At 45.0% G+C, this 14,733-nt stretch overlaps 2 protein-coding genes across 7 annotated transcripts; one reads left to right on the plus strand and one right to left on the minus strand.

The window, feature by feature from the left end:
• The first annotated feature begins 3,892 nt into the window (after positions 1–3,892).
• LOC146202838 (P2X purinoceptor 7-like) lies at positions 3,893–9,344 on the plus strand. 6 transcript variants are annotated; one of them, XR_014703774.1, is made up of 4 exons: positions 3,893–4,160; positions 4,258–4,420; positions 6,230–6,658; positions 8,904–9,344. XR_014703774.1 is itself a non-coding variant. In XM_084588372.1 (3 exons), exons 1-2 carry the CDS (start codon positions 3,934–3,936, stop codon positions 4,412–4,414), a joined length of 384 nt encoding a protein of 127 aa, XP_084444498.1. In that variant the 5' UTR covers positions 3,893–3,933; the 3' UTR covers positions 4,415–4,420; positions 8,904–9,344. The 6 variants fall into 6 exon arrangements, 2 of the variants coding, with proteins under 2 accessions (XP_084444498.1, XP_084444497.1); XR_014703777.1 differs by having other exon boundaries at positions 6,230–6,547; XR_014703775.1 differs by having other exon boundaries at positions 6,230–6,409.
• Positions 9,345–10,204: 860 nt separating this feature from the next.
• On the minus strand, positions 10,205–13,221 carry LOC146202839 (uncharacterized). The gene is made up of 4 exons (XM_084602192.1): positions 12,478–13,221; positions 11,230–11,295; positions 10,980–11,024; positions 10,205–10,294 (listed from the first exon to the last, which is right to left on the minus strand). Exons 1-4 carry the CDS (start codon positions 12,757–12,759, stop codon positions 10,205–10,207), a joined length of 483 nt encoding a protein of 160 aa, XP_084458318.1. The 5' UTR covers positions 12,760–13,221.
• Between the last annotated feature and the right edge of the window lie 1,512 nt (positions 13,222–14,733).

Consider the following 14,733-nt stretch of genomic DNA (forward strand, 5'->3'; position numbering starts at 1 on the left):
ATTTTCAAAGTTGATTATTGCATTTCTGGCTAAGCATCGAGCTTTTCCAATAGCATCATCAACAATGAAAGGGGGTGGGGTATTCCTTTTGCAGAAGATTTGTTTTTAGTTGCTCCGCATGGCGGTCAAAGTCCTCTAGCTCAGAGCAAATCCGTCGGAATCTATGGGCCTGTGAGTAAGTATGCTGATTTTACAGTGGTGTGGGTGGCTGCTATTGAAATGTAGGTACTGATGGCGGTCGGTAGGTTTCCGGTATAGGGTAGTCTTAAGCACGTTGTCTTTTCTCTGTATTGTAACGTCCAAGAAGTTAAGATTTAGAAAAGCTGTGGGTGAACGATATGGACGCGAAATGAATTGTAATTTTGTATAAACGTTAACAGGCTGGCTTCGTCGTGGGGCCAAATGAGGAAAATATCGTCAAGAAAACGTTTATAGAGGAGGGGTTCAGGGACTGAGTGCCCAGGAATTGCTTCTCGAGATCCGCCATGAATATATTGGCATATGCCGGTGCCACCTTCGTTCCCATCGCCGTACCGTTAACTTGAAAGTAGTACCTTCCCTCAAATTCGAAGGTATTGTGAGTAAGCACCAGGCTAAGAATAGTGGAGAGGGTTTCCTCATCCAGGTTCACCGAGGGGTCCGTCCTAAGGTATGCATCCACTGCCGCGCGTATGCCGTCTGAATGGGGGATATTCGTGTACAGGGATGTTACGTCCATTGCGACTAAAAAGCTTTCCGTCGGAATTTCGAGGTTAGACACGACCCTGAGGAAATGATTTGTGTCCTTAATGTAGGCAGGGATAGTTGGTATAATGTCCTTAAAGAGGAAGTCAAGGACTGCGGAAATATTTTCGGTGAGTGCATGTACGGTTACTTGACACAACTGGGCGGCCGGGACGGTTGGGTTTGTGGATTTTCGGGAGGAGGTAGAATCGCCCGGAAACTGGTTTGATGGGCTTCATTGCTTTAAAAATATCCTGGGATATTTTTTCGCTTTTGAAACAGAGATTCTAATTGATTGTTGATTTTGGTCTCAAAATCTCTTGTGGGATCGCTATCCAATTTAGTGTAGAAACGTTTATCTTCCAATTGTCGGAAACCTTGCGTTAAATAAATATTCGGCCTTGTCCTTAACAACAATAGCGCCGCCTTTGTCCGCAGGTTTGATGATGATGTCGGACCGCTGACTCAAAGCGTCGAGGGCTTGGCGCTCTTCGGGTGACAGGTTGTTACGGACTGCATTCGGTTATGATACGCAGCCAGAATATCCTTTTGAACAGCAGCGATGTACATATCTAAATGTTTGTCTCTGTGTTCCCTTTGTGTCCATGATTTATCAGATATCCCAGGTATGTTAATTTCACGCTTCGTTTCGTGGTTACTGAAGTATTTACGGAGACGCAGACTCCTTGCAAAGTTATCTAAATCTTGAAGCAACTGAAATTCATTGAATTTTCATTTAATATTCATTGAATTTTCCTGTCGTAGGACAGAATGTTAGACCCCTAGAGAGCCCTACGACAGGAAACTTCAATGAAGTTCAGTTATTTCAAGATTTAGGTGAAGGTATATATACAGATAAATGAAGGGGAAATGAGGGTACTCGTTATAATACATGAAGGAAAGAAGCCGACAGCCGGCGAGGCCAAGGAAAGCATTGGGGATTGTACTTTGTCTTTTTTTAATTTTTACTTCATAATCACGTAAATTAGTAAGGTAATGTGTTTAGGGGAAAGATAAATAAACACAAAGTAGAAAGAACAACAACGTGCCGATAATGGGAACCGAACTCACGACCTACGAATAACGCGTCCGGTGGTCTTCCAACTGAGCTGCATCGGCCGCTGTCCCCCCTGCTACATTCTTGGGCATTAATGTTGTCTGTATACGAACCTTGAGAGTGTTCACCAGCGCCGCCCTCAACCATAGCGGTGGACGTGGAACGTCCTGTGTTACCGCCAGCATCACGTAGAACGTGATCAAGAGCGAGGGCGAAAGCTGTGCTAGGACCCTCTTACGCTACCTATGGCTTCAAGACTGCCAGAACCGAGACCCCCGTAAGCTACAAGCAGATAAATGAAGGGGAAATGAGGGTACTCGTTATAATACATGAAGGAAAGAAGCCGACAGTCGGCGAGGCCAAGGAAAGCATTGGGGATTGTACTTTGTCTTTTTTTAATTTTTACTTCATAATCACGTAAATTAGTAATGTAATGTGTTTAGGGGAAAGATAAATAAACACAAAGTAGAAAGAACAACAACGTGCCGATTGTGGGAACCGAACCCACGACCTCCGAATAACGCGTCCGGTGCTCTTCCAACTGAGCTGCATCGGCCGCTGTCCCCCTGCTACTTTCTTGGGTATTAATGTTGTCTGTATACGAACCTTGAGAGTGTTCACCAGCGCCACCCTCAACTATAGCGGTGGACATGGAACGTCCTGTGTTACCGCCAGCGTCACGTAGAACGTGATCACAAGTGAGGGCGAAAGCTCTGCTAGGACCCTCTTACGCTACCTATGGCTTCAAGAGTCGAAAACCGAGACCCCCGTAAGCTACAAGCAGATAAATGAAGGGGAAATGAGGGTACTCGTTATAATACATGAAGGAAAGAAGCCGACAGTCGGCGAGGCGAAGGAAAGCATTGGGGATTGTACTTTGTCTTTTTTTCTAATTTTTACTTCATAATCACGTAAATTAGTAATGTAATCTGTTTAGGGGAAAGATAAACACAATGTAGAAAGAAAAACAACGTGCCGATGGGGGGAACCGAACCCACGACCTCTGAATAACGCGTCCGGTGCTCTTCCAACTGAGCTACATCGGCCGCTGTCCCCCTGGTACTTTCTTGGGTATTAATGTTGTCTGTATACGAACCTTGAGAGTGTTCACCAGCGCCACCCTCAACTATAGCGGTGGACGTGGAACGTCCTGTGTTACGTACCGCCAGCGTCACGTAGAACGTGATCACGAGTGAAGGCGTAAGCTGTACTAGAACCCTCTTACGCTACCTATGGCTTCAAGACTGCCAGAACCGATACCCTCGTAAGCTACAAGCAGATAAATGAAGGGGAAATGCGGGTACTCGTTATAATATATGAAGGAAAGAAGCCGACAGTCGGCGAGGCCAAGGAAAGCATTGGGGATTGTACTTGGTCTTTTTTTTTTATTTTTACTTCATAATCACGTAAATTAGTAATGTAATGTGTCTAGGGGAAGATAAATAAACACAAAGTAGAAAGAAAAACAACGTGCCGATGGTGACGTAAAATTGTTTGTCCATAGGATAAGTACCATCTTGCATAATGCCACAGCTTAAAGGGCCCATGAAAAGCTTGAAGCCGTGCTTAAGAAAGGCGCACGAGCGGTCGGCGTGCCTTCGCTAGTCAGCAAAGCGCAAAAAAAATTTAGGCTAACATCTTTAATAGCGCAGATATTCCATATTAAAAATGACGCTCCTCCTCTCCCGTCACTGTAGCCCTCAACTCATACACGCCGATGCGCCGGCCAAAAAAAAAGAAAATGTCCGGGCCGACGCCCCGCCCATAATGCGTCACGAAGTGACGCCACCGACTCTCGGTTTGTTTACTTCCGGTAGTGCTCCGATTTTTTCCCCTTCGTGTTTGCGGAGCGGCGGTTCGCGTGTCGGTCGCCATGGATCGCATGGATCCCGAGCTCGAAGCGAGGCTGCGTGAAGCCGCTGCCGAGCTGGACTTTGATCCATATGATTATACTCCGTTTCGTGATCCGCTAGACAGCGACTACAGCAGCACGCCATCGACTGGCCCTTCTGAACCACCCGCTGGCAACGGAGACGACGGCCTACTATGATGCGTTCCGTGGCGCACGCGCCACTGCACATAAGTTATTACAACTTTCTTATTTCACGAAATGCCATTTCGTGTTTGCTTCGCGGCCTTTTCACATTTTACTTATGCGCAGGTGCCGCTGCGGCCGCTGCGAAAGCATGCCCACACCTGAAGAAGATGTGTGCTGCCGCAGCATGCCGGAGGTGCTGGTGGTGTGCCAGCAGGACGGCGGCTGCATTACGATCCACCCAGCGTTCCAAAGCGTGTGCCTAACGCCCGAAGTCCTTCGGGCTGTGCACATTGCACGAGAGGAGGAGGGAGCGAACATCGATGGAGACGGAGATGTAAACAAGTAGGTAGTGCGGAAGCGTCAGGTGACAGATTCGCATTATTATTATTTTTTTTTTTTGTGTGTATGATCCGTTTACTGTAAAGCGTGGTATTTTCAGGCAGCACCGCTTCATAGCCTACCGCTTGTTTACCAAGTGGATTTGGGGCAGGCTGGGCGAAGGCAACAGGGTGGTCCTGCCATCCTGCGTCGTTTGCCGGGTTCGGCGTGAATTTCCGTCGGCGAGCTACATGGGATTCAGGCACCCTCCCCTTTAATCTCAGGTGATTGTCGCTTCACTGCATGCTGTATTCTAAACTTTATCACGTGTGCAGGCGCACTGCTTCGAGTGGTGCATGGAAGTGCGTTTATTTTTAAGGTGGAAAAATAGAGAATGCTATTTTATGAACGCCAAGTTATGCACTGCGTCAAGTGTCTGTTTTGTGGCACTGTTTAAGAACAGACATCTCATTCCTCTAAAGTGCCAGAACTTGTAGATATCTAAGCAAGAAAGGTGTAGAACTGTTAGTTAGTGAAAAATAAAGCCTGGGAAGAAAATTCAAATCCTAGTAAAAAAAAAATACACATCCAAAAACAATCCAGAATGGAGGACAATGCCGAGCATCGCCAAGTCTGCTTGAGCACATGCTTCTAAGCATCTACCGTAAACATTCATTTATTTGGAATGGAATTTTATAGAAAAAAAATTAAAATCGAAACACAGAATGCTTATGCCGAGGCAGCACGAGCATTCTGTGTTTTGAATGATACCGAGTGTGTGAGTGCTCAATACTGACACAATGAAATGAGTGCTTGAAGGTTTGTTTATTGATACTCCTAGCCGTGAATACATGACAACAGATCGCAGAATACATCCATTCCAGCAGTGGAGTAATACAGGTGAAGCACAGATCAAACCACAACTCTTGTTCCTGCATTTGCTGATCTGAATTATTAATTTGAATTTATTTACAGTCTAATACGCTTGCAGAGTGTTACATTTCTTATCTCCAAGCTGCAGTAATAGCTGGTCCCTTTCAGGTGTGTTTGCCAAAATGTAGGGGCAGCACTGCATATTTTCAAAACGTTGTGCAGGTTCAACCGTCCTTGAACCAAATTTCATGAGCGTTAGCCATTGGCCGCAGTCACAGCTGCTGCTGCCACTTCGATCTTGGCTCGCTTGCACTCTTGCTCAGCTTTTTGGCAATGGGCTAGTCTGGCTTCTCTTTGTTCAATGGTCTCGGCAGGCTGTCTGGCACGGTTGCAACCTCCGTCTATAGTGAGGTGGCGTATGTGCATGGTGTATTTCCGTAAGTTTCATGAAGGAGAAGGAGTAGATGAAACATTAAGACGATGATCATTGTAGCGCACGAAAATGTCTTGCAATTAGAAATTGATGGAGGCGATGTTTACTGTACAGAGGAGAGTGTGTTGTAGTTTTACTACGAGGTGTGATAGGTTGTGGCAATAGCATAGTGCTGTCATGTCTAAGCTATAAAGATGACATTGTTTGCTGCACAACGTGAGAGTTCAAAGTCAACATTGCATTCACTTTGAGGTTTGTGCACGGGAGAAGTAGAGCGGATGCTCTAAAAGCCTTATTTTAGCTGTCTCGGCTATCACCAGCTGTCATGCCTGGACATAATTCCCTATTTCTTGATTATCAGCTGTATCTAACTGTGCATTACATCGCTCTCCTTTCACAGTGAATATATGTACACAAATTCTGCCAGCTAAGGTAGCCACTGCTTCTCATTTTGTAGCCTGTACCGCAGGAATCACTTAGTTGGGCTGGGAGACCTTGTCATTGCCTGTTCTAATATTTATCCCTCTGGCATTTTATAGAGCGAGGAGCTTCTTTCATAATTCATTCATTTGGCACTGTTGATAAGGATGTTTTTAACTTGTTCTCTTGCAATTTCTGGGGCCTGAACTTTGTTGACAGCTTGGCTTGTTATCTTGCTTCCTTGAGATCTGTGAATATGTTTCTAGTTTTTACTGTCGCTTTTCTATCTGCATATCTCCTCTTCTGTGGCTTCTTTTCATGGTCGCTTTTTCCAGTGTTGGTGTTTACATTTTATTCATCTGTGCAGGATAGTCAAAGGAAAACGAAAGGCAGTATAGAACAGAGCACCAGATAGAAGGAGCAGAACTGAAGAATTTACAGCTTTGCAGAAAAAGACCACGATGAAATTTGCAAGGAGAGAAGAAGGGAGCACTTATCCAAGGGGAAGAGGTCATCTGCCTTGGGGCAGAGCATTCCGACCAGTTACGTGGGTGTGTGATGGTGGGCTGTCGGCTTTGACGGTTCCAAGCGGCCTCCACTGGCTTCTGCTTTGGTTATGTGGGCTGAGGCATTCCCAGTCTACGGTACGAGCAATGCACTTTGCAACACACTCTCATGCTGTGCAGTAAGCATCCTTCTCTTCATCAAGTTCAAACTACAACATACTGTTCAGCTGTGCGGCAAACATTGTGATCTTCATGAAGTACCATCTGCACCACTCCTTCATTTAACCTGGGTAAATATGGCATACACGTACGCCATCTGGACGAGTGCGGCCGAGGTTTGCTAGCGTAGTGTCGGACCAATTTAAGCAGTGTGACATAATTCGCAGTGGTTTCACATTACTGCACCTAAGCAGAATTGAGTGCACTCATGCAATTTCTTTTGGAGGGGGGGGGGGGGGGGAGAAGTTTTTTTCACTGCACTAGAGTATGCAGGTTGTGCCACAAATTTTTCTCAAAGTTGGCAAATCCCATGAATCCTTGCAGCTCATTGACCTATTTGTAATTTTTGTAATTTTTTAGCATATGTAATACCTTTCCTGCAGTTTTTTTCTGTTTTATATTGTCACAGACCCCGCCTTAACGATTAACAGAGGCGCGGGATCCACTTTACGGTCACCCGTCGTCCCTCTATGAGGTTTGAGAACACAGTTAAAAGTTAGGCCGGTCAACCAGTGAAGTGCGTGTGTTGGTGTGTGATCAAGGAATAAATTTATGCGTCACTTTTTTAACACACAATGGGAACATATATAGGTAGTAGTCCAAATTACACTGCATAAAAAAATTAATAAAACACCAGGACATGATAGTAATAAAAAACGACTCAATAAATGACAAGAGAAAAAAACCGACAATGAACAAACGCTGCGATAAAGAAGACTATAAAATAACAAAGCAAGTATTCCAGAGATAGTAAGTAAGGGCGAGAGTTACACAAAAACACAGCGTAAAATACTAAGCCAGGTCAAGGTTTAAACAAAGCCAAAAAGAATATTCAATTAACCGACAGTCTGTAGCAAAACGGATTCTCACAGCCTTCTTATCTAATGAAGTATCGTAATCGCAGAGTTGGCCGGTAGCGGCGGCCGTACAGGGAGTGGGGATGACAAGTTGGTCGTGGGCTGGGTGAAAAAAACAAGACACTTTCCTGGAGCAAGCAGCCACGAGAGTAAACGTTTTTGTATAGCAGGCCATCACATAGGCATAGGCAAAACTGGCTGTTCGAGGTTGGGTCTTGAGCAGCAGCTAAGAACGACTCCAGATGCTGATCGGTGTGTTCCTCGGTTCAAAAGGTATGAGTATTTGGAAATCTCTGAGATAAAGCAGTGACGTAATGATCAAAGTTGTCCGCGTCGCATTCCGTCGTGGCAGGTGGCAACCAGGAGAGGCAGTCTCCATCTGCGTGCCGTCGGCCACTTTTGTATGAAATGCTGTAGTCGTATTCTTGCAAGCGAAGTGCCCAGCGGGCTAGGCGACTAGACGGATCACAGAGATTGAGTAGCCAGCATAGGGAATGGTGATCGGTTACTACTACGAAAGGCTCTCCGTACAGGTAGCAGCAAAACCGCTGCACGGCGAAAACAACCGCGAGACATTTCTGCTCGGTGATGGTGTAGTTGTGCTCAGTCTTGCTTAGAGTCCGACTGGCGTAAGCAATCACATGTTCACAGTCGTCATAGCGCTAAACGAGGACAGCACTGAGGCCTATGCCACTTGCGTCCGTGTGCACTGAAGTTGGAGCAGAAGGGTTGAAATGCCGTAAGATAGGATGTGATGTTAGGAGGAACCTCAGTTGTCGGAAAGGATGAGTCGCATTACCTCACCGACTTGAACTTGTGCAGTGTGCAAAATGGCTCCATTCTGCACAGCTAGTACACTGCAAGTCATGTACTTTGCGCTGTAGCCTGGCGAGTCACAGCGACCATCCCCTGCCAGGTCTGTTGTTGTCCCTACAAGTTCACTAGCAAGTTCTGCTTGCCTTTGCTGAAAAAGCTGCAAAGAAGGAGATGTTCAATTTAGAGTCTACAAACTTGCAGTCATGTGATTGCCTTAATGCATATTAGGATGAGGGGGGCAGGTTTTAAATGCTGCATTGCTTTTCACTTTTCTCACAGCACATTTACTAAAAAAAAAAATATTGCAAAAATTATGCCTTCAGTACTAGAGCATGCAGCTGGTCTATTAAACATGTAGCCAAAGGCAACAGAGATGTGCAGTAGCAGGTGCATTGCACTGCAATGCCTCCGCTGTTGCATATATGCTGCATTTTATATGTTTTATATGTTGCATTGTAGCTTCAAGTTGTTGTCATGAAAGGATGCGACATCTAGTTATCGAGTTAATGACATATACTTTGACTTGAATGTTGTATGAGAGATATCCTTATTGTCAAACCTCATTTCTGGCAGGTAGCAAGTATGCCCGTTGGTAGTTGTAGTAGGTCCTCTCTGTGATGCCTTGCACCCCAATGGATTGCAGGAACCGAAGAACTGAAGCTATACCGCAGCCAGAGAACAAGATGCCTGCAGCCAGGAGGACATTTCTTGCTGCTTTTCCTTCAACCAGTGGTTGGCTTTTTCAGAGGAAAGAATGCTGCAGTGAGCATGTCCCCTTCACAGTCACAAGGCTTCCCGCTATGCTAAAGTAAAGGGTTCTTGTTTGCCCGCACATTGTTCAGGTCTCAAGAAGCTGCCGCAGGCAACCCTCGAACACAAGGAATTTTCGCTCTTTGTAGAGGGGTTCCTCAATCGCTGACTGGGCCGTTTCATCCTGATGGTCGCTGAAAAAGAAGTGCAGTGATGTCAGCGATTGGTGCCGTGTGATTGTTAATATTATGAACTAATACGTAGCAGCCGTGGATGTTCATCTCGGAATGTCTTGGCTGTAAAATGTGCTAAATAAAGCTGCTGTCAAAGTTTATAGTAGGTATGCATTTTTTTTTTTTCATTCTATCAACAGGGAACAGAAAAATGCCATGGCAAATTAGGTACACTTTAGGGCTACGCAACTTATATTTTTTTCACAACAGAATCAAATATCCTTGTGCATCTTAGTGACTTGTTCAAATATTTGTGCAAAATTAAACTTCAAAGTGCATGTGATGGCTCCGTAGTAGCTCTAAAGACAGCACTAATGTACACTAGGCAGACACAGCATGACCATATTATGTAAGGAAAAATTGCCCTTTTGCTACCTGACGCAACTGTGAATAACCTAACACCACGTCCGAGATTAGTGGTGTGCAAGGTATGTATGAGGCATGGTCTCTATAGACTCATCAAGGCAATATTTGTTGACCCATTGTGAGTATTACCACATCCTTAATCATGTCAAGCCATGCATGAGAGTTATGAACGCTATCATTCGAATGGACTGTGTCACAGGGAGGGTATATTTGCAGGTTTGAATGAGTGAATATGTGACACATAGGTGACGTATTTCGTCAAGTTTTCTTTTTTTTTTGCCTAATGAACAGTGCTTAAATGACAAATTTTCTTGCCTGCCATAGCCAGCAAATGCACAAAAGTGGATGAAAGAAGTTCTAACGAGCGGCCAGTGATAGCAGTAACTGGCCAGTGATAGCAGCCTGCCACCGACTTCTCTGGTGGCAGGCATCTCTGTTTAAACCTTGGTGCTGACTAGAGATTTAAATCCAATAGACACCTGTGTGCCTGGAAAAATTTCATATATTTAAAATTATTCGCAAGCACCCCATCTACGTTTAATGTAATCAATCATATAGCTCTTTAATACATTTTCACAACAGTACAACATCTTTATCAATAATGACTTACCAACAGAATGGCACTCCCACATTGTGTTGCCACAGTATGCGTGCGAGTAGTTGAAGGCCCCGCTGGTGATTCTTCCTGCAGACAGATATTCATAATTATAATGATGGTTGCAGATTTGAAATTTTTCATGCTTTCATTTTCAGGTGCTGTATAGAGAACTGCCCGTAACAAAATGCAAACATTGTCAACTTGCTACACATACACAAATATTCTGAAAGTGGAGAACTGATATGACTAAAAAATTTGCACAGACAAGCTGTAGTTTGTGGAGTTTCAAGAGCCCTGAAAAATTTGGAGGCATGTTAGCAGCACAAACAAAAGACACAGTGCAGGACAGTCGACTAATACACTGTTCCATGAACCAATCCAGCAGCTCATTATTTTTGAACGTCGGGTCTCCCATGTTAATCCAGTTAATATATATGCTCCGAGTTTCTTTTTTTGGTGTGCCAGTGCACACCAAAGCCTTGCATCATCCACTAAACAAAATTAATTATTTGAACTCCAAAATAATCTCATCTATACAGGAAGAGCTACATTTTAATTGCTTCCAGAAGGTGCCTCAAGCGATGATCGAGCTTGTGCATGGAAGCAGACATAACATTTGCACTAATTTGCATAGCTTACTTACTCGGGCAATAGAGCCATCATATGCAATATAATACAAAGCTGTTCAGTACAGTTGAAAATTAAGTGTGTACATATGTCAAAACACTTGCATCATCCACTGGACAAAATGAACTATCCAAAATATTCTCACCTCTACAGGAAGAGCTGTGGTATTTGGATCACCTCCGGTAGGTGCCTGAAGCAATGGTTGAACACGTAACTAACTGCATGAAAGCATAATGACATAGCAACAGTTGTGCTAGTTTATATAGCTTCTAGCAATAGAGCCATCATATATGCGTGCAACATATTCCAAAGTTATATATGTGGCCTAAATATTCATAAATATAAATATAAAAGTATATATACATTGTTATTAATACCATGATAACAGTACTAACCTGTCCAAAGGAAACCTGTGTAGTGCTGAGGTCTTTCGGGCTTCCTGGCGATGATGGTTTGCCATGCTAGGAAAAGAAAGGAAATTTGTGCGTAATCAACATTGTGTTAATGGCAGTTTTATTATTCTGCACATGAATGAGAATGAAAGGAGACAAAAGTCTGCAAGTGCAAGGTCATAGGGGATACCTTCTTTTTTTTTTATCTATATACCACATGTTATTTTTCCTTCCACTTGGTATTTAATCATCTTTCTGCCTAAAATCGTTACAGGACTAATTCTGATCAATATCACCACAAAAGTATTTAAAAAAAACCTACATTTACCTTGGACTCGACTGTTGGCTCCTTTCATTAATTGTATCATAACGAGCCAATTTCCCCTTCAATTTTCCGCTTCATGAATGAGAAAGACATGCATATACAGGTGTTAAAAGGCAAAGATCAAGAGCAGACTAAACGCACTGTAAAATAAGCATATCTTTAGGTGGATGGGGTGTGGGGGAGGGGGGGAAGCAGTTGATCTGTATTGTTATTAGTGTGCTGGTATTTTTTTATTACAAGTCAGGCTTGGTTTATGGGGTTCAACGCCCCAAATTCGACTCAGACGAGGCGCCGCACAGCACTGAGTGACATCGCACAGCACATGTACAGGTGCGGACGTAAGTAAACGGAGCAGCTAGGCTTTTTCAGTCAAATTGCCTTCCTCACTGGAGATCAGGAAATATTTGTCCGTGAAAGGGCACTTGCGTCTACTACCGGTCCACGCATCCCACGACTACCAGTTTCAAATATGCACCGAGTGAAAAATGAAGAAAAAGCGTGCTCCGTTTACTTTTGTCCGCACCGGTACGCGGGCACCTTGCTTGCGCTTCCGTCGAAAAGCGGCCGCTGTGCCTTGGGCACAGCAGTCGACCACCCTAACCTACTGCACCACCCAGGCAAATTATACTGCGATTGTTGTGATCGCGTACACGTTATTGTATGTTAATTCATGGTTCCATGTGCGCAGGTCGCCTTATCTTTTTTTTTTTTTTTTTTTTTTTTTTCCCTTATCCGCGCGCCGCAGGGCGAGAGCTCCCTTTCATACTTTTTCAGCGCCTTAACTTGTTGTGGTCCTCTCGCAAGAGCGGTTTGCGCGCAAGGAATCTGCGCCTGCAAAACTTGCGCTAGGCTTCATGCACTTCCATGCGAGACTCCGAGCCATGCTACGCGTGTTTCCACAATAACTCGCAACCCAGAAAACTTACCATTCCAGGGAGAAACTGCGTCGGCAAAGCGTCGGACTTGAGGCGTTGACGTCTCATGTTGAGGTCAGTTTGCTGCGCCAAACTGGGATTATACTGGTATGCGTCACGGGAAAAGTGGCGGCCACAAACTCTGAGCTCCTGGCGCTTGTCCGACGATGACAGCCCGACGCGTTGGAGCCAGCTTTCCCGCGTGACACCTTGCTTTGTAGGGACACGATGTCGCATTATAACATCTTTCCTGTCCTCGGCTTTACAGCCAACTACACAGCAATGGTGGTCCATTGCAGACCAGAAAAAAAGCAGCAGCAGTTGAGATCGCGAGATTTCAAGACTGACAACCGGGCAACACGTGCTTTTGCGAGCAGACGGATCTCTCTCGGCCGGAAGTGTTCCGCTTCTATCAAGATGCGCGCAGAATTCTTACCTTTCTTTAATGTACAATAATAACTAACGAATAAAATACTTCTTTCAGGAAGAATAGTGCTAATTTTAAAATCTATAATTGCAAAAATTACACGTGACGTCATATGGCCATGGCCAATGATAACGCTAACCCCAATGACGTCGCATGGGCTGGGCGGCTGAAAACGCACGGTGGTGTGTCGCCCAAATCGGCTGCGAGCGGCAATTTTCCAAAATTATTTGTAAATTACAGCTAACACGCAGAGCTTTTTGAATGTGATCTCGATGCTCACTAAGACCACCTCTAAACACATGTAGCATCAAAATACGGCCGTAAATGGCGTTTCAGGGGCACACGCAAGATGCTCTTATGCAGTTAAAGTTATTTGCTTTTTGCCACTACAAAACCGCATGTTTGTGGGCACGCGTGTGTGCAAATAACGCATGCGCAGGTACTCAATATATTTGCGGCCCCGCATAAGCACGTTTTTATTGTAGGGGGGAAGCAAACTCACAATCTGTGCAGCGCGCTGCGAAGAAGCAGACTCGCGACTCGAAGTGCCTGCGTCCCTGCGTCGCTTCGAATACCAGCTCTAACCCCGCCAGACCACCGGAAGAAAAAGATCGAAAGCAATTAGACTGCGAACGCACAAAATCTGCGCTCACTCGTTCTCCCGGGGGAGTCCAATTCAGTTTTACTGCTTGGAGCCATGGGGGAGGGGAGAAGACTGTATTGGAGGAGGAGCCATGGCGTGGACAAAACAAACTGTAGCAAGCTCTTCCTCTTACAAGAAAAAAAAAAAGACTCCGCAAGATACAAGCGATACAAGTACGTGACATGAAGGCTACGTCACCCATGTGTCACCTGATTGCCCATCGTCGATCTGCAAAAACATTCTCCCATTGGTACCATTTTCATTGACCTTGCGATTGGCGCATAGAGAAAGAGATTGGTAAAGAGCGGTCCGCGGCCGCTCAATGGAGGCGCACTTGGGTGCGGCCCGTCGCGTCGCCCAGAAGAGCCGTATTGCGCCTAGTTCTCATCGCCACCGCTGCGGCGCCACCGCTCCGGGACGAGTCCGGGCGGAGAGCTGCGCGCAGCGGCCGTGGCTGTGCTTTCGTTTCTGCGTCCGCGTGGTCGGCGCTTGCTCAATTTAGGATCATGAGTGGCGTTTCACTCGTTATGTGATGCTATGTGCAAGTTTGCTATTGATAAGGTGATAGCGGCAAATCATCATCACTAGGCTTTTCCAAGTCATTCGTGGTCTTCCGTTTACAACGAGAACGATTCAGTCGCGTGCTTCGCTGAGTGCGCACCCATTTAGTTGCGTTTCAACCACTGTAATAATGTATCAGATATTGCAATCTTGAAATCGGGACATGGTCTGCGGCCATTTATTCAGCGTGCACTTTTCTGGAAACTTACAATTCAGGACGTAGCGTTCAACATTACTGTTCAGCCTGTTCCTCCTTTTTCACTGGAAATAATAATCAAGTGGGTACCATCACCAAAACATACTAGCTAACACAAACTGTTGCAAAAGAAACAACACAAGACAGCCAGTTCAACGACACGCCCGCAGGCTCAGGCAATTTTTTTTCTCGTTTGATTACGAAGCCGCGTGATGCACAGAAGACACGCAAGCTTATTTACAAGCGACGAACTTTTTTCGAAAAAGGGTTATGTGCAAGCGGGATTTTTTCCACTGTCTAATTGATGTTGCATGTCCAGTTGGTCAACAGTGGCTGCATTAGTTTGGTTAGGCCCTTAGTGTGACTGCGGTCTTCTCTCTCGCAAATCAACTCCGGAAATTGCACAAAATAGGGAAGAAGGGATGGAACGAAGTAACATGT

Source organism: Amblyomma maculatum, chromosome 1, assembly GCF_055883805.1.
Source record: "Amblyomma maculatum isolate TAMU_Amacu chromosome 1, ASM5588380v1, whole genome shotgun sequence".
In the NCBI taxonomy this organism is placed as follows: domain Eukaryota; kingdom Metazoa; phylum Arthropoda; class Arachnida; order Ixodida; family Ixodidae; genus Amblyomma; species Amblyomma maculatum.